This window comes from Papio anubis, chromosome 2 (assembly GCF_008728515.1).
Source record: "Papio anubis isolate 15944 chromosome 2, Panubis1.0, whole genome shotgun sequence".
Classification (NCBI taxonomy): domain Eukaryota; kingdom Metazoa; phylum Chordata; class Mammalia; order Primates; family Cercopithecidae; genus Papio; species Papio anubis.
Genome location: NC_044977.1, coordinates 171,263,118 through 171,289,265, shown reverse-complemented (window position 1 = coordinate 171,289,265; position 26,148 = coordinate 171,263,118). Strand labels below are relative to the sequence as shown.

Sequence of the window (26,148 nt, the reverse complement as noted above, 5' to 3'; positions counted from 1 at the left end):
TTCTTCTTTAAGGTAGAAAGCTCTTGAGAACAGACCTTCTGAAAAGTGGCCACATCTTCCCCTCTGAATTGCCAGAGGTCACAAATGATCATACCAATAGCCAAGTATTCCACACTGCAAAAGAACAGGGCCCACCCCTGCAAATGGCATGTGGACCAGGAGAAACTTGAGTTATGTGAAATCATCGCCTATTAGAGTTGAAAAGATTTTGGGGATGACCTGATTTCACCCCTTTATAGTACAAGTTTCCTTCCTAATGTAGACTCCACCTTCATTCTTAAAAGATTTAGATATATAGTAAAAGGCTGTCCTATAAATAACATAGTTGATAGAACAGAAATTCAGAGAGGTTAAATGACTGCAAAGTAGATATAACATCAAGGACATGTTTACGTGTGGGAATGGAGTCATTGTGCTGTAGGCTTAGAGAAGTTCAATATGCAGAGCTCAGGTTCAGGTCTAGGAGATAAGGCTGACCAGAGTCAGAAGTGAATGAAGGAAGGGTGAGGAGCAGGTATAACTTCAGTAGCTGCTATGGAAATTGTTCTTACTTGCTTTTGAGGTAGATAATTCTTGAGCCTTTACAATTACTTAGTGCTGACAGACCCTCACTACAGGGGCAGGAGAATTTATTCTTTCTAGTGAGCTACAGAATCAAGACACGTACAGATAACAAAAGAGATATCAGTAAGTCCTACAGTTCAATGACATGAATCTCTTTACAGTCATTCTCCATTATGTTTGTTCCCTTTTGATTCCACATTGGTCAGCTTTTCCACCCAAGTATGTGTGTTGCTAGTTATTGAGTCTTTACGGAATTTGGCTACTTTCCTACTAATCTCAGTACATGGACAAAACCCTAAATTTATTTTTAGCCAAGTCTGTGGGTAATTTTCAAGACTTTATCCTTTTCTAGGAACTTTTGAAAACATGGGCTTTAACAAAGACAATTCCTCCTTTGAGGGCCAACTAACAGAGTCATATTCACAGTGGCTTCTTCTAATCATTTCCATCTGAGCAGCTTTCATGTGCTTCGACTGTGGCAAGAAATAATAAAACAAGGTATTAGGGTATGAAGTAAGTCATCTTTGATGTTTCCAGCCTGAACTTTCTGTACCTAGTCCTTTTTCTGCCCCTTCTCCAAACACATTTCAAGGTGCAGTTACTTAGCACTCTGCTTACAAGGCCCTCAAGAAAAAGTCATCAATTATTTATCCTTTTTTTTTTTGAACTTCAAACCTTTTCTTTCCAAAGGTTGAATCTATATATCACCAGTTTTGATCTAGAAAATGACAACTGCATTATAGTTCAATCTAATAGTAATGGCATCTTGTACTTTATTAGTAACTGTGAAATAAAAATAATTACCTTGCATTTTGAGTGGAAAAGAGGCTTAGATATGATATATCTCAACCACTCTTCCATTTAATATGCTCCACATTTTCCTTAAAATCAGTAGTAGCCAAGACCAGGTGCGGTGGCTCACAGCACTTTGGGAGGCTGAGGTGGGCAGATCACGAGGTCAAGAGATTGAGACTATTCTGGCCAACATGGTGAATCCACGTATCTACTAAAAATACAAAAATTAGCTGGGTGTGGTGGTGCGTGCCCGTAGTCCCAGCTACTCAGGAGGCTGAGGCAGGAGAATCACTTGAACCCAGAAGGTGGAGGTTGTAGTGAGCCAAGATCATACCACTGCACTCTCGTCTGGTGACAGAGAGAGATATCATCTCAAAAAAATAAATCAGTGAAAGATAAATGAAAATAAAAATAAAAATAAATCAGTAGCCAAAGAAGCCTAAAGCCCAGAGTTGCTTTTGGGAACCTAGAGGTTTCAGACTGCCTTAGAGTCTCAATCTGCTCAATTTGATCATTCAGCATGGGAATCCTACTCATATCTCAATTTCTTGGCTACATCTACAAAATATGCTTCTGATCTCAGGAAAGAAACCTGTTAAAATGTGCTATCAGGCCAGTTGAGCAATGGAATTAGAGGCTCATAGGTGAAATTTTAATGACTTTATCAATCATTTAGACCTCGTCATTTGCTAGCTAAAAGTAACCTCATTACATCATTTGCATATTGGGTGAACATGATTTGAAACAGCACTTGTGTCAGCAAGATATTTTGAGTGCTGGTACCATGTCCATTTCTCTGGATAGTCAGTAAGCCACTTTGGCTGCTTCAACTTTCAGTTTGAACTTCAGAAGCATGGGAGAAGGGTTTTAGGCAATTCCAGAGACATTAGGGTCATAGGATCAAGCCAGAAATTCAAAACACAGAAGGAAAGAGCCATCAGCAAATCAAGTCACTGTTTATCAGGAATGATAGAGCACTACGATTGCAATCAACATCCCAAAAGTGAAAATCCATCATCTGTTTGCCTATCTGTCAGTCTGTCTGTCCATCCAAACATCCATCCCCTACTATTTTTGAAGGCACTGCACCAGGGATTCTACGTAGGTAGAACAAGCTCCCTGCTTTCAGTGAGCTAAGGGTGTAGTAGAAGGAATGAGTGAAGGCACAAAGAGCACACTATAGAAAGATTAAGGTGGTATCCCAATGATACCACGCTAATGTTTGGGGGAAGTCCTTAAAGCGAAGCAAAATGCAAAACAATCACCAGGAAGAGTTACAAAGAGCTCCTGTTGCTCTATGAGCCAGAAAGAACTTGGAGAACATGCTGTGGATGCCTGTTGTTAAATCAATATGCCTTTTCACCTCCAAATGCTAAACCAAGTAAGTTGTTATTAACAGGTGGAAAAGCTCGCTGGCTACCACAGTTTGTCTTTAAACAGGCAGAACTTTCTAAAAATTGCACAATATAGATGTTTCAATATGGAAGTCATATCAGTCTTGGAGAATTCTAACTTTGACTATTTTTATTTTATAGTACCTTATACAGAAAATTTAAGGGAAGATCTGGGATAAGAAATAGCTAGTACAGAAACAAAAGGTGTCAAGGACACTAAAAAAGCTTAATGTGATAGGAATTGGTAGCAAAGGTCTATGGGAAGTCGAGAACAATTACAGATATCATTTGTACACAGGAAATAAGTGTAAGATTCAAAGGAGATCTCACAACCAAAATAGATTTTAACTCCAGTATTATCATTAATGATTTTTATGGTATCATCTACTAATTCACTGCTTCCATTATTTATTACATGGCCAATTTCTTTAGGTATTGACCACAGATGTTTACCCCATATGCTCATTACGTTTTGTGTTTGCATTTTATGAAATAGAGCAAAATACCAAAGCAGCCTTGAACGGGCTGAATTCTAAAATTTGCCACTTATCTAGTTTCAAATCATATCTCTTTCCAGAGAACTAAAAGTAGAATTCAAGACCAAAAGAAACCGGCAGCCAACGAAATGAGAAATTGCCCGGAATACCAACCATCCTGTTTTCTCAGATCCCTTCATCCAATCAACCAAGAGAAAAGAGAGCAAATCCAGCAGGACTTACTTGCTGGTGATGGGGTGCTGCACCCACTCGGAGGCGGATGTCCATGAAGGCCATGGAGGGGAGGCAGGGAAAGTCCTCCGATGACAGGTGGAAAAAGTAATGGATAGGGTGTGGCTGGATAGTGAGTCATGTGTCCATTCACTGCTGGGACCGGACATGCGTGGCCGCTAGTGGTCATGTTTCGGGCCTCACAGAAAGAAAGGTGCTCTGGAGCAGGAATACATCACTCCAGGTCTTGCACGAAAGTGAGGGAGGTAAATGCACTGCAGGAGTTGAGGCTGAGCTGTGTTCTGGGCCAAAGTCAAGATGGTTCAATTGATGACCTTGTTTCTTCCCAGCACGATTTTTCCGCCTCTCATTTTGTTACACTGATTACAGGAAGGATGCTTTCTTCGTTCAGCTTCTCAGTTCAAGACCGGGGAGACACTAGCACCTTCAAATTTCAGAGCTGTTAATTCTGTAAGAAAAAAATGAAAAACATAGGTATATATCGCAAAGAAAAAATCTCTCCCTCTTTATCAAGTTATTATACAAAACATTTCCAATACTAATCCAGGTCTCCTAATTCCTTGTCTTCCTACAGTTACTACTTCCCCCTTTTCTCACATTCTAACATAGACTACAACTTTTACACAATTTAAAAATAACTGACCATCTGATATTAAATAGCAAAACCCTCCACTCCTATGTTATTTCGCTGTATCACTCTGCTAAATTTTTCTCCATGGCAGTTAAACAACTTGATATATTACATGTGGGAGTGTTTGTTTTTATCTGTCTCCCCCATTAGCATGCACTCACCAGGAGGGCAGACTGTTTTTGTTAACAGTTATGCTTTAAGCTCCTAGAAGAGTACCTGACAAAGGAGAGACCCTGAGTATGTATTAGTTGAATGAATGAAATTTTTTTTTTACTTTTTTAGGGAAACTATTTAATGCTATTCTAACTGATATGCTTTCAAATTTTACTTCTTTTATATGAATAACTTTGGATTTTATTGTGGCTATTTGGAGTCATATAGCCAAGATAAATAAAATTATGGGAGAAACTATAACCTAATGAGAGAGTAAAACATTATGTATTACTTCTTTATTATCAACATCTTTCACAGTTGTGCACCCATCCATCCATCCATCCATTTGTTGACCCATTTGTCTGTCTATCCAATCACCTACTCACCAATCAAATCTCACTATTATGTGCCAGGCGCTAATGTAGGAACTGGAGATATATATAGTGCCAAAGAACACTAATGTGATTTCTGCCCTCACTGAGTTGCTAGTTTTAACAACTCTTGATTAAGGTCATATTGTGAAAGAAGCATAAACTGCCCCATGATTCATGAAGGACAATCCAGAAATGCTCAACACCTAGGATTCCTTGAGACTGGGAATAGAAGCAGCTTAAATTCTAGAGTAGGCTGGATGTAAACTTCACAGCCTCACCTTAGCCCTGATAACCAATATTAATTAGAAGCTCCCAAACTCTGCCCACTGAATGGCAACCTCTGAATGTATTCACGTGGCACGAAAAAAATAAAAACATTCATGTGGCACAAAACAAGAGTACTTCAAGGCCAGAATAGAGTAGTTGTTAAGAGCATGATTGTAGAGCCAGTCTGTCCAGCTCAAATAATTGTGCCTCTCAGGCAATTATTTGTCCTTTCAATACGTAATTTTTTCCCTATAAAATAAGAATAATAGAATTTACTTCAGAATGGTATTGTGAGGATTAAATGAGGTAATACAACAGAACAACAGTGCCTGGTATATAGTAAACAAGAAGTAAATAGTAAACAGTAAAAGTTTCTATTAACGTTAACATATTTGTTATGTCAAAATAATATGCTTCTCACAACAAGCTTGCTGGAATAGACGAGAGGTTTTGGGGTTAGGGCAGGGAGACTATATCATAGTAATCCCAGCAAAAGAATATTAGGACTAAAGCTTATATCTTTGAAGGAAGGAAGAAAACAAGGGATCTGGGTAAGGTTGAGAACAATCACTCATTAAGGCTTCTTGACTTCAGTTTGTGAAGTGAGTCAGTTTGTTTCTTATAAACCCCACAACGTTCTAGTCAAATATAATTTTCACTGACTATTTACCACATGTGAGGCACCTCACTATAAGCTCTAACCCTTTTAAGGCAGATATTTTTTTATTTTCCAGATGAGAAGAGTAAGTCTCAGGGAGTTTCAATGAATTTCCCCCAATGTCACAGAGTAAGCCCTCGGTAAGCCGGAATTTGAATCACCTTCTCTGCTCTTGCCCCTCTGCCAACCTAAGCTTATGTATTTTGAACGCCAATGTTATGCTGGTTGTACTCTACAGTGGGAAAACTCAGTGAGCAGTTGTGATGTTTGCTTCTGTCCTCACTTAGATGACATCTGCCCCAGGGCCTTGAATCCCTGGCCTATTAATATTAAAAACGAACAGTGTCAACAGTGAGACCATATGGTCCCAGGCCCCCTAGTACTCTGCTGAACTTACAAAGGAGATGACGTTGCCGGTTGGCTTATACAACACACTAACTCTAAAAATCCCCCCCAAAATATCAATGCCTTTTTCAAACTTTCAAACTACAACTTGTTTCTCTGATGAAAAGAAAGTAAACAGCCTCTGAATCCTTTTTATCTCAGAGGTGCTTTTGATGCTTTTTCTTCTTAAAAGCATACATTATCCAATATATTCAATAGCTTTATTTTGCAGTTTGTAGCAAATTAATTAGAAAATAAACAATACCATTTAGTATTTGCTGAGTTTCCACTCAATTTGATTTTTAAATCACACACAAAGCACAGCATTGTTATAAATGGTCTTTCTATCTCCATTTGACAAACTACCTCATTAACTGGTGGAGCTGACAGTTCAGCAAACCCACCCCCGCAGGGCACAATTCTGATTTTTAAAGCTGTTTGTTTGTTTTGTTTTTTTAACCAACCAGGGACTGGTTGGGAAAAAAACCATTATTCCACCCTCAATAATCCTTTCATTTCTCTTTGCTTTCAAACACTGCAGATTGTCAGCATCTTGCCTGTCTGGTGGAGAGGTCTGGTATCATGTCTGGGATTTTTTTTTTGTTTTCTTTTTTAACTACTTATACTGATAATAGGCCAAAAAAAAAAAAAAAAAAATCAATGTGTCGAGAAAATCCCGACATTAGGTTGGTGGAAAATTGTCTGAGCAGTCACTGGGTCTATGTTCACATATGTGACTGATTAAGGCTATTCCTGGAAGCAGAGAATTTTCTTTGTTTCAGGCTTTTAGAAAAAAAGATTAGCAGCGCTCTTTTTTCTTTAAGCTTGATTTGAGTTTGGGCTCATCTGGGATTCTTTCCTTCACCACCTCAGGCAAAGCAAACAGGAGCTGGTAGGAAGAGAGGAAGGAAGTAGGGACTGGGTTAGGAGGTCTTGGATCTACCAGACAAGAGATTCTATGGGTATCAGTTTAAGATTCTGTAAAAGGGGTCAAGTGAAGAGAAGTAGGCTTTATGTCACGTTTCTCAAACTGCATTTTCTAGAAAATAAGTGAAAAAAAAAAGATTAAAATAATTGTTTGCATAGTTGATACTGTTATGCAATAATCAGCCTTTGATAAACAAGATGCCAGACAGGAGGAAGCGTGATTGGTTTACTCACTGACCACCTGAATCATACAGGCACATTTAGTGGTGGGGCCTTGGTAATCTCTGCAAATCTTAATATTTATGCCTGTGTCTATGATATCTTATTAATCAAATAATTTATTTTTCTATTTTTCTCCACACATATGTATATAATTTTTCTCTAGTTTATGATTTTGGTTCTACAAAAACATTTTTAAAGTAACATTTGAGTGACTTTCTGTTACATTTCATTCACCAGAGGTCGTTTTTGCATTAAGTGTAGCTCAAATTTGCATGTAAGTTTCCAACCTTATACTTCTCAACAATTCAAATTTATTTGATAAACATAATACTTACAACATGATTTTTAAAAGTCAAATAGTTTCTTTAGATCAGTGATTCTCAAAGCGGGTCCCTCAGCTGGCAACATGAGCATCACCAGCAAACTGGTTAAAAATGCAAATTTTCCAGGCCCCACCTGAGAGACCTACGGAATCAGAAACTCTGGAAAAAGCCATCCTTCACCTGCATTCTAACAAGCCCTCCAGAGGACTCCGATGCAGCTAACATTTGAGAGCCACAGCTCTAGACATGAGGTTGGCAAACTTCTTCTGTAAAGAGCCAAAAAGTGAGTATTTGAGACTGCGGTTCATACAGTCTCTGTCACTACTCCTCGACTCTCCTGTTGTAGCAACTGATTTGGCACAAAAGCAGCCACAGAGAATCCATACATGATTTGGTGTGGCTGTATTCCAATAAAGCATTATTTATAAAAACAGGCAGCCTGATGAATTTGACCCATGGACCATGCTTTGCTGACCCCCGCTTGAGACTGATAAAGAATAACAGCTCTCTATCCTTCCCATTCTTGAGTTCCCCTCAGAAGCAAGTACTTCAACTTTTTTTTTTTTTTTTTTTTGAAACAAGGTGTCGCTCTGTCACCCAGGCCTGAGTGCAGCAGCACAATCACAGTTCACTGCAGCCTCAACCACCTGAGCACAAGCAGTCTTTCCACCTCAGTCTCCAGAGTAGCTAGAACTATAGGTGTGTGTCACCACGCCCAGCTAATTTTTGTATTTTCTGTAGAGACGTGGTTTTGCTATGTTGCCCATGCTGGTCTCGAACTCCTGGACTCAAGTGATCTTCCTGCCTCAGCATCCCAAAGTGCTGGGATTACAGGTATGAGTCACCGTGCCAAGTCAAAATGTTTTTTTATCTCTTGATTCCTCCTATAAATATAACTCTCTTAAACTATTGCTCACACACAGAAACCTCTTTCTCCTCTTACTCCCAACATAATTTTATCACAATTTTAAAAATAAAAATCATTTACATTATATTTACATTATGACCAGATAAATATTGTTACAGTTGAGTTACGTGATATACTGCATTTATAGTTTTCTTATAAAATTGTTTTTTTTTCCTGGAGCTAACAGCTTTATTTACATAATTTGATTAGTCTTCTTTGTATCTGTGAATAATTCTTTTCTAAATCTCTAACAATTTTGTCTGACATGTCATGTGATAGATGAATTCCACAATTGGAGACGTTCCTCCTGCTCCAGGGCTGATTGGCTTCTTTCCCAGCCCCCATGCACTGATGTCAGACTAGGACTTTCTATTATTGCTTCTCTCTTTTTTCGGAATCCCCATTTCCTGAAACTCATGTCTTTCTTTTCTGGCTTTCTTCAGTTGGGTAGCTTTTTTCCTAAGAGTTTTCTGAAGGATGTTATGTGGGAGGTAAATTTTTTGAGACTCTGCATGAATTACAGTATTTTTATGTTGCACTTCACATATGTTTAGCAGTTTGGCTAGGTATAAAATTGTGGATTAGAAGTCATTTTTTTTAAACAGAATTTTAAGTATGTTGTGCCATTTCCCCAAGCTTTTTACATTGCTTTGGAAAAGTCCAGTATTATTCAGATTTCTGATCCTGTGTGTGAAATTCTTCCATTTCTTGTACTCTTCTCTTTAATCCCAAGGATCCCTTTCTTTGCTTTATTGTGTTATGCACTTGGTAAATGTATTCAATCTGCTGACTCAAGTCCTGTTAGGAAACATTTTATTTTACGCTTCCTTTGCTAATATCTTCCTTAACTTCTGTTTTGCTGTCTCCATTTGGAAATCTTATTTAGATGGTAGACATTCAGAATTGATTCTCTATATTTTCTATTTCCACTTCATCCATTTGTTCTCCTTTCTGGAAGATACCCTCACCTTTAACTTCCAATTACTCTATTGATTTTTACATTTGTGGTAACACATTTTTAACATCTAAGAGTTTTTCTTGTCTTTTCTTATTTATACATTGTTCTTTGTCATGACTGCCATGTATTTTCTGATTTTTTTAGGATATTAAGAACAGTTCTAGGTGGGGCGTGGTTTCTCAAGCCTGTAAACCCAGCACTTTGAGAGGCTGAGGCAGGTGGATCACTTGAGATCACGAGTTTGAGAATAGCCTGGCCAATCTGGTGAAACCCTGTCTCTACTAAAAATACAAAAAATTAGCCAGGCATGGTGGCACCTGCCTATAATCCCAGCTAGTTGGGAGGCTGAGGCAGGAGAATCAATTGCTTGAACCTGGGGGGTGGAGGTTGTAGTGAGTCAAAATTGTGCCACTGCATTCCAGCCTGGGCAACAGAGCAACACTCCATCTCAAAAAAGAAAAAGAAAAAGAAAAGAGAAATGTTCTTTTCAGTGTTTTATTCTGCTTACTATATTATTGACTCTTTCTCTTCACTTTTTTTGTTTTATTTCCATTAACATTAGATGTATTTCTCATTTGTATTGTCTGCCAAATTCTCTAGTCTGTCCATTCATATTCAAAAGAGGAAGTTTATTGCAAATTGTTCTCATGGCTGAACCTTGTCAAATGAGTGAATTTCATAAAAAGTTATATAACTGTTACATTTATTTCATTGTGGGACTCCCCAAATGTCAGATTTATGGGCTTTTTATTTGGGACTCTTGGATAACTCCATTGAGCAATCCTGTAAGCATCTGCCCAGGGTAGGGTGGAAAGAAAAAACCTTATGAAAGACTCTAGTATTTGAATGAAGGAATGAGGCTGGGGCTGCTGGTAGACTTACTATGAAATAAGTAAGTGGCCTTTCACGTCTGTCTTCAGTTTTCAGTCAACCATTACCACCTTATGGTATATTCATGCTTGGTATCTAGAACTCAGTAACCCCTCCGCTTTAGTTTCTTCAAAGAGTAGATTTACCTTTCTTACCAGGGATGGGTGACTATAATCAAGATAAAATTGGTAGAGGAGTGAATTTATCTTCTGCTTACTTGCAACAACAACCAATTTTCCTTTCAATCATCACTTCCTTGTTTCAGGATAGCTGGTGCCTCTGCTCTCTGGGACTGGCCAAGATTCCACAGCTAGTATCTCCTTGCATCCCCTTTTCATCTTCTTCTTTAGACACAGCAATCTGCTTTCAGCACTTTGTTCATTTATTTGACACTGCACATTTGCTCTCCATCTTCCAAAAAAGTTGGTGCCATCTCTTGTCAGTGATTAGCATCACTCATGTTCTTGTTACCTTTGATGATTTATACTTTTTACATCTCTTGTCATTTTAGTGAAGATTTGAGAACAGGAAAAAGTGCATGTCTTTTAATCAATTATATTTCACTGGATGTTCATTAAGTTTAAAAACAAGAGCTCTGTGGTCAAATAAGTTTGGGAAATCTACACTGGATGATTCCTTAACCTTTTCAGCTCTAAATGTCTTCTCTGAAGAGGGAGTTAAATAATAATTTAACCATGAGGAAACGTTTCACTCAAGACCACAGCTGAGACAAGATTAAATCAATACCTAAATTGGTATTCCCTTGTGGCAAGAGAAAGGCAGTAACAGCACCAATCTGAAACTGAACAATAAAAAAGTGAGATTTGACCTGCCATTATGGACATGCCATGGGGCTGTGTCAAATGCTTCTACAAATATAAATAAAATAAAGATAGGATTTGGCTTGCCTTAGACACACATCTGCAAATATAGTGGATAATGTGAAATGCCACTTAACACATTGATGACTTGATATGTGCTTTCTTGAAGACTCTACCTTGGAGACAGGACGGTTATTGGAGTTGGCCTTGAGACACAGGAGCTAAACACTTTGACATGGTGAGAAGCGTTAGTTTTACATCGTGCTGCCTTCAAGAGTGATCCAAGCAACAAAACAGACAAGATTTTCGGAGAAAATGTATCCATTTCCTCTGGCTGCAATTTACTCACACCATGGCTGATGTGGCTAACATAAAAAACAGAAATAAGTGAAAAAGAGATTTTTAAAATGTCTTGTGACACAGTACAACAAATTCTTTTGTACTTCTCTGGCTGATTTAGAACTTGGTGTGGGGAAATCTTTGCTTTGACAGGCACTACATATATATTGCCATTTTTTCCCAATGTATTTTAGTTCAAACCTCCCTATTGAAGAGATTGGTTCCAGGTAATGCCACTTAAAATGTCTCAAATGCATTCAGCCAAATACCTGTTTTCAGCAAAAATGCCAGGCTCAGCACAAATCCTGTCCGTTGCTTTTGCTGCTGTTCTTGATAGGAAAGAAACATGGATGTAAAGAAGTCAGTTTTGGATGCCTGATGGTTTTGCAACCTCTCGTATATTCAGCATCCTCATCATAAATATTGCTGATAAAATTACTCTCAACTTAAAGAGAAGCCACAATGGAAAAACTTGAATTTGGCCAAAAAAGAGGCATTTCTTACTTCCTTTTAATTTGGGAATAAAGGAAAAAGAAGAGAGTAATTTAGAGGAAATAACGCAAAGGAGTCTTAGACCACCAAGTGAGGAAGGATGAAATCTAAATAGCTTCCTCTGCATCAGGAGGGGTCATTTGATACAGTAAAATCTTTTTTAAGAAGCTTATAAAGAAATGTCCTTGTATTTCTTTTTAGGCCATTTAAAAAAATATATAAGATTCCGTCTGCTAAAGAAACAAAGTTCAAATATGACTTTCAGAAAAAACAATAGGCAGAAATGCACATATGTTAACAATGTATAAAACACTAAGATTTTACTTCTATAAACTGTGAGAGCAGTAATGTAAATAGGGGTTTTTAGGGAGTCATTCAACCCAAAGTTGTTACATCTGCTAGCATTGCACACACATGCTGAAGTCAGGCTTCACCTAAGGTCTTTTCATGTAGATTTCCAAACATAAGGTGTAGATGTATTGGACTAAAGGTCTGCTGGTACCATTGCTTGTTTTTGAGAAAAGCGGTGGTAGGCAACTCCTTGTACAATAGTTTCCATGCTACATATCATGGAATCCTCCCAAGCCAAGCAGAATGACTGGCCTAGGATTTGGTTCTCAAGGGAAATTCAGTTATCTACAAGATCTATAGGCTGGCAGAAGCCTGTGAGATAGCGTAGAAGTAGTAGTGTGCCCAGTGGGACTCTTCACATTGGATGTTGACCCATCTGTCCTATCAGAGCCTTGCTGCTGATTGGTTTTGAATGCCTAAGACACCAAGAAAGACACACAAAGACGGGCATAGAGATGGAAATGTATACAGAGAAGCAAGGTGGCAGAAGCCATGAGACTAGAGAAACCACGTGTAAACAAGAGACATGAGAGAGAACAGAGAAGCAAGGTACTGATAAAAACAGACAAAACGAGTCACAATAGCTACAACTGTGCTTCTGAGTCAGGCTTTAGTGTCAAGAACAGCATTCTAGACATTGTGAGGCCGGTGTCTTTAACCATTGAAACTGGTTTGTATTTTTTCTTTCTTCTTCCTTAAAACAAACTCCAAAATTATCTCTCTAGGCCTTAGATCCCAGAAGGACCATACTAACCCAGTACTTAACTGCCCCTTTTAAGAGAGTGAGGTGCACAATCTTCAGTTGACTGTGATTACAGACCATGACTGAAGGTTGACCTTCACATTGAGATTAAGCCTGATAGGTTGAGTGGGATTAGGAAGCATTCATTCATGAATGACACAGTGCTGGAAAGAACAAGACAGAGAGACAGCTGAGATTCCTGCACTGTTGTAGTTTATAATTTATGATAGAGAGTTAAAAACAGTCACAGCATACTTGCTATAGTCAAACTCAGTATGTATGCATATCCACTTTTATTTGAAAATAAGTCTATGGAACATTTATTCATTTTATAAAAGAAAAATTCACGTAATTAAAACCATAACAGGGTCCCCAAAGTAGCAGATTTAAATAAGTATTTAATATTTAAATATTACAACATATCTATAATTTTCAGGGGTATATCTATTCTAGAAAAGGAGGTCTAGCCATAAATATATTTTTAACAATTTCATTCATTTGAATTTAAAAGTCAAGACAACAAAAAAGCAAGAATTTTCAAGGTCCATTTGAGTTATTTGTGGTCCAATAAATGAGATGGCCACATAGTTCCACAGGTCAGGACTGTCCGAGTTGCCACAGAATGTCAGGTCACTGAACACATGGGTTGCCCATGCTTCCTCAGCACTAACGCTGGCCTTCCCACCTGTATGAAGCAGGTTTGGCGCACCTTAGGAGCTTCCTATAATGGCAATCAGGATCTCTAATAGTCTTGCTGCTCAATATCCATTGGGCCATGGGTGATATCTGGACCCACTCTCATCAATTTCTTAGGTGAGATCCTTGACCATCCTCCAACACTCACCCCTACTACCTTCTGGCTGAGGTCAAAGATATAATACCTAGTTCTTTCCAGCTACCTTCTCCCCAGTGGCCAGAGTGTATCTTCATGCTTCTAGGATCTGCATTTTTATGTCAAGCCAGGCAGCCAGTCTGGGACTGTCACCACACAACCCTGACCTACCACCTCTGTCTGCACTCATTGTAGCTTGGTCTATTCTTCATCTACCATACTCAGCCCCTTGGAGAGGAATCGGTACCCATTTTGGATACTGTGTGACACACAGTTAGTTCCTTTGAGAACAAGGCCTATGGCCAGGGAAGTTCCCATACTCAGGTCTTCTCCTATTCCATGCTCTTTTCATTCCCCACCACCTTTACCTCCTGAGGTCAAAAGAAACATCACAACTGAATTTAGTAAAACTGAGTTTTCTAATTGGTGTTCCCGAAAATGGATTAGAGGTATGCCTGTGACTTTCATCTCCCCGGTCTCTAGTGGCTTGGTGGGGCCTGAGAGTGAGAGAATGGGGCCCTTGACTCAATGAGTCCATCCCTTAGCAGACTCTTTACTGACCACCAAGGGCCATGCGAATATTAATTTCTGTGTTCCTTGATGTGGAAAAATGTCAGAAAGCACATTAGAATTATGATATTTTCATAAGGAAGGCAAGACCAAATATATATATATATTTTTTTGAGATAGGGTCTTATTCTGCTCAGGCTGGTGTGCAGTGGCATGATCTTGGCTCACTGTAGCCTCACCCTCCCAGGCTCAAGCAATCTTCCTGCCTCAGCCTCCTGAGCAGCTGGAACTACAGGGAAATTGCCACCATGCCCAGCTAATGTTTTATTTTTTTACAGAGACAGGGTTTCCCTATGTTGCCCAGGCTGGTCTCAAACTCCTGGATTCAAGCAATCTGTTCACCTCAGCCGCCCAAAGTGCTGGGATTACAGGCGTGAGCCACCACACCACAAATAACTTTTCTTCAGGTGTGGAAGAAATGTCTAGTGTCTGTATTTTATTTAAGCCAAATTTGATTGGACTCTAAATCCTTATCCTGACACATAATAGGAAATTCAGCTTACTGTTACGGTTTTCTCCCTCTCTCAAGGTTTTGCAACAGAGAGATATGCAGACATTCAAATGCTTTAACGTTGCTGGTAAGAATGTCAAATGTTTCAGCCACTTTAGAGAACAGTTTGGCAGGTCCTCAAAAAGTTAAACACGGAACTACCACATAACCCAGTAATTTCACTTCTGGGTGTATATAGTCAAGGGAATTGAAAACATGTCCACATAAAACCTTGTACACAAATGTTTATAGCAGCATTATTCACAATATCCATACAGTGAAAACAATCCAAGTGTCCATTAATTGATGAACAAAATATGGTCCATGTATACAAAATTATATTGATTGACCATAAAAAGGGAATGAATTAGTGATTATGGATGAACCTTGAAAACATGATGCTACAGGAAATAACCCAGACATAAAAGGCCACATATTATATGATTCCGTTTATATGAAATTCTAAAGTAGGCAAATCTTGAGACAGAAAGTAGATGAGTAGTTGTCAGGTGCTAGGGGGAGGAAAGAATAGAGGGTGACTGCTGGTGTGTGTGGAGTTCCTTTTTAGAGTGGTCAAAATATTCTGGAATTAGATTGTGATGATGGTGAACTAATTTGTGACTATATGAAGAACTACTGAATTGTGCATCTTAAAATGGTGAGTGTTGTTATTATTTGAATTATATCTTGATAATTTAAAAAGAATGGCTGGGTGTGTGGTTTGTGCCTGTAATCCTAGCATTTTGAGAGGCCAAGCCAGGAGGATTACTTGAGACCAGGAGTTTGAAGCCAGCTTGGGCAACATAGCAAGACCCTGTTTCTACAAAAATAAAAATAAAAAATTTAGCCAGGCATGGTGGTGCTTGCCTATAGTCTTAGCTACTTGGGAGGTTGATGGGAGAGGACTGATTGACCCCAGGAGGTTGAGGCTGACTGAGCTATGATCACACCACTGCACTTCAGCCTAAGTGATGGAGGGAGACTCTTGTCTCTAAAAAATAAAAATAAAAAAATAGGTACATACATACATACACACACACACACATACACACACACAAACCAACCCACACACCCATCCCTGGGGTTGGGTTCTCAGGCCTCAGTCCACACAGGTTCTGCTAATATATGCCAAAAGTGTGAGGCCAGATTGTCCTGTGTGTCTGTCTGTCTTGGTCTCTGTACCCTGGGCACAGAGTCTAGCCTTCCTATGGGTACCATACAGCCTCTTTCCCTGGAAGGTTCTCATATCCACGGGGCTCTGCCAGGGTTAGATCTTGGTCCTCACCATGCATACATTCCATGGGCCCCCTCCCATATTCATCTTCAGGGAATATCTAGAAGATATTTTGTTATGAACTTGCATCTGTTATTTAAAATATATTCAACATTTTGGAAAAAATAAGTGAATAAGATACACAAAACTAGCTCTGCAAAGAGATATGCACAAGAATATGTACTAAGAAAAGTGGGAAGGAAAAATGGTGGAAGAGAATGATGAGTGTTTTACATTTATGAGCCAGTGGAGACCATGATGAAAGTATGGAGAAGCAGAAGTATCATTAATTTATAATCCTACATTAACATTAAAAGCACATGGAGCTAGGCCTCTGTGAAACAGCGTTAGCAATAGTAGACAGCAGAATGGCCCCCATAGTGTCCATGTTCTAATTCCCAGAACCGGGGAACATTACCTCATATGGCAAAAGGACTTCGTAATGTAATTAAAGTTAAGAATCTTGCCATCAGCCAGCTGTGGTAGCTCACACCTGTAATCCCAGCACTTTTGGAGACTGAGGCAGGAAATCACTTGAGGTCAGGAGTTTGAGACCAACCTGGCCAACACAGCGAAACCCCGTCTCTATTCAAAATACAATAACAACAACAATAATAATAAAATGGGCGTGGTGGCAGGTGCCTGTAATCCCAGCTACTCGGGAGGCTGAGGCAGGAGAATCACTTGAACCCAGGAAGCAGAGGTTGCAGTGAGCTGAGATTAGGCCACTGCACTCCAGCCTGGGTGATGGAGCAAGACTCTGTCTCCAACAAAAAGGAAAAAAAAAAAAAAAAAAGGAGATGATACTGGATTATCTGGTAGCCCAGTGTAATTACAGGGATTCTTACAAGAGGGAGGCAAAGGGAGATTTGATTATAGAAGAGGAGATGGTGATGTGATGGAAGCAGAATTTGGGGTGATATGCTTTGAAGGTGAGGAATGGGCCAAAGACCAAGGACTATGCGGCAACCACTAGAAGCTGAAAAGGGCAAGGAAACAAGTTCTCCCTGCAGATCCTTCTGAAAGAACGAACCCTGGCAGCACCTTGACTTTAGCTCAGGGAAGCTGATTTTGGACCTCTGACCTCCAAAGCTATAAGATAATACATTTCTATTTTAAGCTTGTAGCAATTTGTTATCACAACAATAAAAAACTAATACATCAACCCATGCTGAACCTCAAAGGACATACTCAAGAGCATGAGCCACAAACACTGACAAATTATTTCTTCTGGATTCAGTAGCCAGGGTTTTTGTTGTTGTTTTTCACACATAGGGGAAAATCCAAAGTGTGGTGTTGGGTAGTGAGAGCAACTTGAAGATGCTCACTGCTGGCTACGAAAACTCCCTGCAATGCTGCAGCAGAGACAAAGCCACATGATGTCAGTTCTATAAAAGGCGTGGGTTCTAGAAGCAGCCAGGGGTCCAAGTCATGTCAAGAGGAAAGGTAAGAGTGTGGTAATTTTATTGGGAAAGTACAGCCATTCCTGAAAAAATATTTAAAATGTGCATTTGGCTATTTTGTTTTCTCTACTTTGCCATGTGGAAATTATGTAAGGTCATTTATTTATCTGTAGCCTTGGAGCTGTCCTGAAAATTGCCAGAGCCTAGAGATAATATATGATAGAGCTATTTCATCTGAAATAGATATGATGGAGACAGTTAAACAGGTACAGGAAAGAATGACAGGGTTCTTGCACCAATGTGTGAGTTTAGAGAGAGAAGCTGAAACAAAAAAATCAAATCTCCGTGTTTTGGTTTTTAAACTTTTTGTACTCAAGAATTTCCTTTACTGTCTTAATTAGCCTGTGGTTTTCAAGACACTTGGGAGAAGAAACAATGAGTAGTATCCTCTTCCCCCAAAATAAAGATGTGTCTGAATTATCTCCCTTTTTCTCTTTGTGGGTGTTGGGGGTGTCAGTACCTAGAAGAAAAATTAAAGCTTATCCTCATTTGAATACTGGAATTTGGCCTCCTCACATTAGGAAATGACATTTTAATTAATTCCAATGCTTTCTTCTCCCTAATTCTGGCAGCTCGGCTATGTGGCCTCAACTCCCATTCTGAGACCTGCCCCCTTTTTTGTTGTCAGAAAAACCTCTAAAAGATGACAGAGATCAAAGAAGATAAAACTGTTTTGCTTCATTCATCTGAATGAAGCCATGTGTGCAATATGGGTAAAAGGTATACGATCATGTAAGAAGTCAACCAGAATATATTTCCAAGTCGCACTTTTCCTTCCAGACAGTCATAGTATGTGACTTACAACTTATTCAGATGACGCTATTACTCAAGACAGTTTTGGGCTAGGCGGGGTGGCTCACGTCTGTAATCCCAGCACTTTGGGAGGCTGAGGCAGGTGGATCACCTGAGGTCAAGAGTTTGAGACCAGCCTGACCAACATGGAGAAACCCCGTCCCTACTAAAAATACAAAATTAGCTAGGTGTGGTGGTGCATGCTTGTAATCCCAGCTACTCATGAGGCTGAGGCAGGAGAATTGCTTGAACCCAGGAGGTGGAGGCTGTGGTGAGCTGAGACTGCACCGTTGCACTCTAGCATGGGCAACAGAAGCAAAACTCCATCTCAAAACAAACAAACAAACAAAACAACAACAACAACAACAACAAAGACACTTTGGAACACTTTTCTTGGGAGAAATCATCACTAGAGGAAATGTGGCAGAGACATTGCTATATTCTCAACAAATACCATTTTCTTTTCTTTTCACTTACACAGCCAAAGAGTATTTCCCAACTTCTTCTGCAACTAGCTGGGGGCATAAGACTGAGTTCTGGCCTGTAGAACATGGGTGATGTGATGTCTTCCACTTCCAGGCCTAGTCCCCCAAATCTCCTACAGAATTTCTCAGGCTCTGTCTTCTCTCTATTGCTGACTGAATGCAGAAGGTTCAATACAGAACTCCGAGGACCTAGAAGATATCAGAGCCTCTACTGGGAAGAAGCTTGGGTCCCTGAATAGTTGTATGGAGTAGAGCCTTCCTGCACTGGATGATACATTAGTGAGAAATAAATCTTTATTATATTTAGTTGCTGAAATTTGCAGATCTGTGTTATAACTGGACAAATAAAGTCATTAATTATATAAAGATAATAATTTCATGACTTTATATTTGTACTTCGATTTTTGATTCCAAATCTTCTCTGCCCCTACTGACTACACTTTCTTCTGAAATTATTTTTTAAAGCAAATATATCTTAAGGATGAAGACTTACCACCTCCCCCCCAAAACTAATACTTTTAATTGCTACAAAGGCAATTAAAAAACAAGAAGAATTCAAAGGACAATCTGATAATTAGTAGCACCACTGATATAGGTCTACGGCTTCTTCAAGGATCATCTTGAAAGCCAATAGCACTCATTTGAATTTATGGGAGAGTTTATAAGCAATTGTAGCAAAGAATGTAAGCCATGGAACTATTGAAAAATAATACTTTTCAATGATTAATATTTCAACAATTACAGCATTCTAATAATTGGAGCATGATTTGGTTTTCTATATGGTATAAGGTGATGGTGTGATCTCTCAAGTGAAATTATGGTAGCCAGTCCCCAGAATAAAGACAGGGGAAGGAAAGTTTGTAAGGAAACAGAGCAGTATTATCTTGATAGGCTGGCTGGTAATACATGAGCAGTAATGTTTCTTAGCTGCTTATGTGTTTGGGTAGGAAATTATGTTTAAAGTAGTTTAACTTCATTGGTACAAATATTACATTATGGGGAAAATTGCTATTTATACATGTGCATTCTTTCGAAGTCAAGATAACCACACTTTGGAAAAGTTATGAATTCAAAATGTGTCAAATTACAGACATTCTGGATAAACAATAGTCTGCTGCATCAGTTCTGGTGTGTTTGATTACAGTTGGTCAGCACATTGCTTTGTGAATTCGCACCTTGCAAATAAAGAGGAGAGTCTTATTCAAGGAAACAAACCATAGTATCAAGTTTCTATTAGAGGCAAAGAGTAAAATCTCAACTTGAATCTCAGCTTTCTGATTTTAAAATGAGAAAATAATAGGACTTAGCACACAAATTTGTGACGAACATCAAAAGAGTTAATATAGATACTTAGGGCTGGGCATGGTGGCTTTCGCCTGCAATCCCAGCACTTTGGGAGGCCAAGGTAGGCAGATTGCTTGAGGCCAGGAATTTGAGACCAGCCTGGTCAACATGGTGAAACCTCATCTCTACTAAAAATACAAAAATTAGCTGGGTGTTGGTGGTGCACGCCTGCAGTCTGGTCTCTGGAGGCTGAGGCTGGAGAATCACCTGGGAGGCTGAGGTTGCAGTGAGCTAAGATTATGTTACTGCACTCCAGCCTGGGTGACAGAATGAGACACCACAGTCTCAAAAAGAAAAAAAAAAAAAAAGAAGAAGAAATATATATATACACACACACACACTCACACATACACACACACACTTAGAACTGTGCCTGGCACTAAGGAAGCACTAATTATTGTTAATACTGTTAACATTGTTAATTTTGTTAATATTGTTGACTCCATGAAAATACCTGGTAAGTTTCAGCATGTTTAAGCCAGGTCACATTCACACATAGCTGGAAACAGAACAAAACACTTTTTTTCCCATATTTGTTTTGAAGAGATACCTTATTGTTTCCTATATTATTTATCTATTCATTTGTTTATCTCAGATATATGTTTATATGCATACACATACATACATCCTTGTTTAGAAGTCAAACTTCTTGATTTAAAAATTAATTTAGGAAATTTATTAAGAAAATGATAAATGTATGAACGTGGTCATTATTTCCACTGACTGAGGTTTTACAAGTGCCTGCTACGATCGCTAGCCTGACCTAGCTCCAATATTTCAGCTGTCCAGTTAGCCAGAAGTTTAACTGAAAGGCCTGCCACATTCCTAACTATTGTGTCACTGGAGCAATCTGCTAGAGACAGCACCTCTTTCAGCCTTGTTCTAGTTAAGACTCAGCCTGCTTCTCTATTGCTTAAACTCTTTCAGGAGGGAAAAAAAAAATCTGCCTAAAAATTCCTCTGGGCCAAAATACAGCCTTGGGCATCTTATGCCAAGAAGGACTCAAAAATACTGGCTGAGGCATTTTTTGAACGTGTTGTAGGAACGAGAGCATCTCTATTTAGACTCTGTGCACATTTTTTAAATCACTGTTTTGTTCTGTCTCTGTGGACAAGCACTTTAAAAATTAGGATTAAAAATTAAGTGAAAAGTCTAAATGCCTTTTTTTTTTTTTTTTTTTGCAGTTGGGGGTAGAATTTGTGTGATTAGAGTCAGTTAAAATGAAGGGAAATTAATAGCAAGAAAGCATTCACTAGTGATGTGAATGAATGGCCACATTTCCATGACATTTTACTGCATCCACTCAAACAGATGGGATTCCAGGGCTTACTGGCCTCTGTTGAGATGAATGAGATTCCACAACTATTAGCACATTGGCATAGAAATGGGCTGAATTCAGTTGCAGAGGCATTCTTATAGAAACAAAGAAGATCACAAAGCTACCTTGTCCCCAGTGTCCATCAACACAGACCCATTCGTTATCAAATCCCATTCATTCCCGCTAAAGCTACATTCAATATCAGATGACATTCTTCAGGCACCACAAGGAAATTCTGAGGATTTGATCATCTATTAACTACTATTGATGCTGATGTGGCTGGTTTGGCTACAGAAGACCAAACAGCACTCTCACAAATGGTGATACAAGTAAAAAATTGCCAGGCAAAGAAATCACACACACAGAGAAAAAGCAGACTCACCAATAAGCAAATGAACTAAGGCCTCCTGTGTTGGCAAAGGTCACCCAATACATTGAAATTCAATGAAGGGGGTTTTAAGTTAAGGAAAACAGGCGAGCACCAGGGAACCTATCATGTAAAAAGGCTGGGAACCAATGCCCCCTTTCCTATAGAAAGGAGCCAGCATGGGGTATGCTTTGCAGATGGGCTGGGGTAGCAGACAGGCTGCAGAGCACATCTGGCACACAGGTGTATGGCCTTGTATTCCTAAGCCAGCCATCAACAGTCATGTGGAAAGAGTCCTATTGCTGTTTTGGGTGGAAATCAAGAGGAATTGTAGCTAAGAGATCATAAAGCTTTTCAAAAAAAAGTGTGTGGGTCCCAGCCAAAACATTCTTCCTCCAGATTATATTTTTAATCCACCTACTTAATTAACTAGCTCCTCAGTGGATCAAATGATATTAGTGAGTTAGAGTAATATTGCCACTGGAGCAGCCATTTAATTCTAGCAACTCTAAAGCAAATTATTTCATAAATGGATAGTTTATTCAATTCTGTTCAGTTCCAATTCAATTCTGAGCCCCTTCTATGACCAAAGCACTGAGATAGACCAGTGAGGGAACAGAGTAAGGGAGGAACAATCCCTGCCCACAATCTAACAGGGGAATAGTGAGTGCTACAAAATAATAGCAATATAATGCAAATAAAGTGTACGTGTGCTGGGGTTGGAGGGGGAAAGAGAATTAGTCCTAAAAGGGAGGGTGATCACTGTCATGGCAGGAAAGCAGAAAAGATATGATAGAACAGAGAGCATGGAAGAAAAACGTTAAAAAATACAAAAAAATACAAAAAAAAAAAAAAAAGAACTGAGCAGACAAGACAGATACATTGGGGAAGCAGTATTTCATTTTAGATGGAATAGAATGCATATGGGAAAAGAATAGTGATGAAATCTAAATTAGAGAATTGCAATGAGAATAAATAACAGAATTAGATGTGAGAATGATATAATGTTAACAAGTGATTGAATGAATTGGGCAAGTTTCATGAATAATTGCTATGTGTTAGGTTCCACATTGGATGTTGGGATACAAAAGTAAAAGGCATGCTCATGTCACCCCCTGCTTCCTCCCAAGTAGCTCACAGCCTACTGGGGAAAAGACAAGCCTTTAGGGTTGTCTCCATGCTCAGATGTAGGTAGGTGCCAGTATTATGAAAGCACACAGGATGCACAACTAGCCAATAAAGGACTGGTTGGGGAAAGGTGACAACTGAACTGGGAAAGAGCCTTCTGCCCAAAATATAGAAAATGCAAACTCTGAGCTGAGGAGTATTAAGAGATTGGAATAGAAAGGAAGGATCTGGATGTAAGACCCTACACACGTAGTTTGGACGACTGGACTTTTCTCCTGCATGTACCCACTGGTGAGTCATTGGAAGGTTTGAAGTAGGGACATGACATTGTCAGATCTGCAAAGGCCACTTTGGCAGCTGTGTGGAAAACAGATTGGTAGCAAAGCTTTGAGGCTGGACAACTAGCCAGGAGACTATTGCAAGGGTCCCACTGAGAGGGCCCAAGACTTTGGTCTCCGCCATGATGAATCCAAACAATATTAATGAGGGTAGCACAGATAGAATAAGACATAGATTGGACATGGGATTAAAGGAGAGTCAACAACGAAGGCTGACTCCAGAATTCCGGTTATAGAAACCAAGCAAATAATGGTGCCCTTCAGCAACTAAGGAACTTGGATGGAGCAAAAGGCTTCAGAAAGGATGAATGTAGTTTTGGATGAGTTAATTGAAATGCCTGTGGAGCATACTAGCAGATATATCCATTCGCAACAGTTGATGTGAAAGCAAGTCAAATCATACAGAATAAAAGGAAAAATCAATAAGGTATTTTTAATTGTGTAACACAACATAGCTGGCTTCTTAAAAATCCACATAATCATAGAAGAGAGTGATTTGGAATGAGCATAATAAAAGTGAAGAGCATAAAAAGATAAAGTCCAATGCAAAATGCTTTAATGTAGTGTGAATTCTCAGCATTCTTCATGTACCTCTTTAGAGACAATATATTCTGTAGAAGCCTCAGTAAATGTCAACAGGATCTGAGCTCCAATTTGCCTGGCTCTTTTATTTAATAGGCCCTCACTGAGAATATTGTGAACGGAATATTGTGCTAAGTACAATGCACAATATTGAGGAAAGAGTGGCAGAAAGACAAACATCACATGTTCTCACTTATTTGTAGTATCTAAAAATCAAAACAGGGCCGGGTGCGGTCGCTCACGCCTACAATCCCAGCACTTTGGGAGGCCTGTGCTCTGACCACAGTGGGTACATAATATGCACTGTTAATGTATATTAGGCCTGACTGTTGAAAAACAACATTCTTAACTACAGTAGCGAACTATTTATCAAACAACTCGGAAGGCTTTCACATTGTTTAATTATAGTTATATATTCTTATTACTGTTTTATATTGGCCCAGTGCACACAGATACTCAAGGCAAGACTTTCCAACCCTAACCTCACTGAATTGTCAGCATCTGATCAGTCCTTCGGTAACAGCAGAAGTTGTACAAATGGACTGAAGTCAGTGTACTTTATGGTTCGATAAAGAAATTATCTCTGCATGTTCTTCGTAAGGAATGAGATTTTGAGCCACATTTTGGCAGACAGCTCATTAGTGACATTTCTGAGGACTAAGCTGATTTGGAAATTACTTATTAAGAGTCTGGCAATGACATGCACAAAACAACACTTCTGTGTGTCTTTGTGCCTGTGTGTGTGTGTAATTGCTATACACGTGTTTCCTGGTGAAGGATCAGCATTCAGGACAACTCTACTGAAAACACACACACACACACACACACACACACACACACCCTCTGCTTCTATTACTGGGTTGGTTTGGATTATGAATGTTGGGTAAGCCATGAAGAATTCCGTGAGAGTAGAAATGAATAGTGCTTCTCAATAGATTCAAAATTATTCTGTCCTTTTCCCCTGACGAAGTTTGTTCCTTTTTTTCCTTCAAACTGTTTTTCACGATTCTACTTGAAATAATGTACAGAAGAAGTTTGTATCAACCACTGCAGTCCACATATTTTTAGAAGTTTTAGATTTTCTTGGAAGCATCATCTGGCTAGCAGCTCCACCTGACCCTATTTTGTTCATGAATTTTGATGAGCACATAGGTCGAAGCATTACTGCTCTAAGTAGCATCTTAAATGATTTTAATACACTCCCATAAAAGGTCAGCTGCCAAGACTCACAATTATAGACTCCAAAATATAGGAACTATGTAGAGTCTAATATGTAGAGCCTTTAAAAATATTAAACAGTTTAATGTACCAGGCTGGTCGTATTATTGTGTATGTATTATGTGTACATAATTTTATAATTAAATATATATTATATATAAACACACAATATATGTATGTTTCATGGAGTAACATATTTTTTCCTTCCCTGAGTGCAGTGTTTAATTATATTAAATGAAGACTAGTTTACTACATTTTAGTTCCTTGTAAATAAAAGAAAAAGACAGTCGATAATCATTTTCCCCTCAGTTTTTCCTTGCCACAAAATAAAACCTCTTTGGACCTGAGAAGAACAGAAAGTACCAACTGCTAACCTGCTTTATAACATAATATTTTGTACCAACTTAAAAATATGTTAACTAGGTTTGCTCTGGAAAAGGGTAAAATTTTTAGCCAAGTTTTCCTAAAATAAAAAGACAAGTGAGTTGAAAGCATAGCAATTCAAAATCAGAGAAAAAAACAACTCTACCGACATCCACATGTCTAGAGAGTATTTAAACTATTTCACTTTATAAACTTCAACGGGAGATATGATTTCTGGTGTTCTGGCTTATAGAATCACTTGGGAATGAATAATTCATAGGCTTTTTACCAAGCCTCAAGTGTAAATCAGTCAAATATAGCAACATGATATTCATGCTGAATTTTTAAGTACTTAAAACATTTAGATGGAAACTTTTTCTTTTCAAGAGAGAGGGAAGAAGAATGTCATTTTCCCTCTGCTCACGTTGCCCAGGCATACTTTCATTTTGTACTTAAAAAAAAAAATCTATAAAAAGGGATTTAATTAAACAATAAACCAGTTAACAGTAGCTGAAGTGAAGAAAAGCCACAAAAACTTTCTCGGTGTTATGTTTTCTGTATTAACATACTGATGTGAAACTAAACAGAAAAAGCAATCTAATAACAAACATTCCTTTGAGACGTGTTCAGGGAGCAAAAGGACATCCACTTATTGTTCCGCCCATCCGATTGGTCCATATATGGC

At 38.8% G+C, this 26,148-nt stretch overlaps 1 protein-coding gene across 1 annotated transcript in view; it reads right to left on the bottom strand.

Annotated features, from left to right (window-relative positions):
- The window catches only part of RARB (retinoic acid receptor beta), a 771,255-nt gene that overhangs the window by 420,373 nt on the left and 324,734 nt on the right, over nucleotides 1-26,148 (bottom strand). Inside the window, exon 4 of the mRNA XM_017955965.2 lies at nucleotides 3,473-3,929. Coding sequence (XP_017811454.1) covers nucleotides 3,473-3,650 — 178 coding nt within the window. The 5' untranslated portion in view covers nucleotides 3,651-3,929. The remainder of the gene's footprint in view (nucleotides 1-3,472; nucleotides 3,930-26,148) is intronic.